At 48.9% G+C, this 1,642-nt stretch overlaps 1 protein-coding gene across 1 annotated transcript in view; it reads right to left on the bottom strand.

Moving 5' to 3' along the window:
• Positions 1–232: 232 nt before the first annotated feature.
• Positions 233–1,642, bottom strand: part of LOC128373837 (voltage-dependent calcium channel gamma-6 subunit-like) — a 37,897-nt gene continuing 36,487 nt past the window's right edge. The window contains exons 5-6 of the mRNA XM_053334032.1: positions 1,094–1,231; positions 233–475 (exon numbers count right to left, since the gene is read on the bottom strand). Coding sequence (XP_053190007.1) covers positions 237–475; positions 1,094–1,231 — 377 coding nt within the window. The 3' untranslated portion in view covers positions 233–236. The remainder of the gene's footprint in view (positions 476–1,093; positions 1,232–1,642) is intronic.

The raw sequence follows: 1,642 nt of genomic DNA, 5'->3' as shown, positions 1-1,642 counted from the left end.
TAACAGACGGGGTCAATTTGACGTTTTCTTCGTTTTTAAGATAATGAGTTTCTAAGTCACCAATTCCCCACAAAAACGACTCTCCAAGCAACTCCTTTTTAAGTTATCATCTCTTTTGCTGAGATGTGTTCGGGAAACCGTCTCGCCCCCTCTGCACCCCCCCCCTCCCCCCTCCCCCCTCCCCCCACCCAACAAAACAGAAGGGGCAGTTAAAGTGCAATACCACCTCCAGGCCACTAGCTGCTGCTGCCGCCTCCTCCACCACTGTCCTTATTAGGGAAGCACTTCTGCCAGGGGCTGCAGGGCAACGCCAACAACAGGAAGAGGATCCCTCCGATGATGAGGACGGCCCCCGCGCAGCCGATACACGACACCGACCAGGAGAGCTCGTGGTGGATGGGAACCCTGTGGTCGCTGGCGAGGAAGGCCAAGACGGACTGGTGGAAGACTACGAGGGATAGAAGCACCAGGATCCCTGTGGAGGAGGAAGTGGAGACAGATTCATTTGTTTTAATATTCGGACTATTAAAATAATTTCTGTCGGCCAAGGAGAGATTAGATAGTGAGGTTGGGTTGAGTAGTTCAAATGTTTCCCATCGTGTGTGTGTGTGTCTGTGTGTGTGTGTGTGTGTGTGTGTGTGTGTGTGTGTATGTGTGTATGTGTGTGTGTCTGTGTGTGTGGTTAACCTTCGTATCGTCCTCCCGGGTCAAATTGACCCTGTCTGTTCTGACTGTTCCTTCTTTCCTTCCTTCCTCCCTTCCTCTTTTCCTTTCTCCCTTCCATCCTCCTTCCTTCTTTTCTTCCTTCCTTCCTTCCTTCCTCTTTTCCTTTCTCCCACCCTCCCTACTACCTTCTTTCCTTCCTTCTTTCCTCTCTCCTTCTTTCCTTCCTTCCTTCCTTCCTCCCTCCCTTCCTTCTTTCCTCTGTCCTTCTTTCCTTACCTCCCTTCCTCCCTCCCTTCTTTCCTCTGTCCTTCTTTTCTTACCTCCCTTCCTTCCTCCTTTCCTCCCTTCTTTCCTCCTTTCCTTCCTCCCTTCCGTGTGTGTGTGTGTGTGTGTGTGTCTGTGTGTGTGTGTGGTTTACTGTACTGACCCGACAGGATGAAGCAGACCGATGCTGGTTTGAGGAAGAACAGGATCTCCTTGCTGAGAGACATGGTGATGCAGGTGGCTCCCATCACCATCAGGAACAGGCTGAAGAGGGCCAACATGGCTGTGGCTATATTCAGATCTGCACAGAGACGAGAGAGGAGAGGGGACAGTGTTGATTTCATGAACTGAAGTACAGTAAGAGTGGTCCTTATATCAGAAACACCTGTTGTTTTTGGACCGGGTAGATGAAGTGAATCAAATGGTGTTTTTTTTAGGGCTGTCAGCGTTAACGCGTTAATTGCGATTAGATTAATGCAATCTATAACATGTTAATTTTTTTTATCGCATTTTAATGTTGCAAGCCTTTTTGTCCCTTCTACTCCCCCGTAGACGGCTCCTCTAGCTGTAGCGCTATGCTTTGAAGTGGCCTCCTGCAGTAAACCTACCGCGCTGATGGAAAGTAAGAGAGCTACTGGACTTTTGAACGGCTTGTTTAACTTTAAAACACTTCCAGACGCTTCAGTTGACAAGTCAAAAGTAAAATGCAACC

This window comes from Scomber japonicus, chromosome 15 (assembly GCF_027409825.1).
Source record: "Scomber japonicus isolate fScoJap1 chromosome 15, fScoJap1.pri, whole genome shotgun sequence".
NCBI lineage: Eukaryota > Metazoa > Chordata > Actinopteri > Scombriformes > Scombridae > Scomber > Scomber japonicus.
This window is presented reverse-complemented; position numbering and strand designations above follow the sequence as displayed.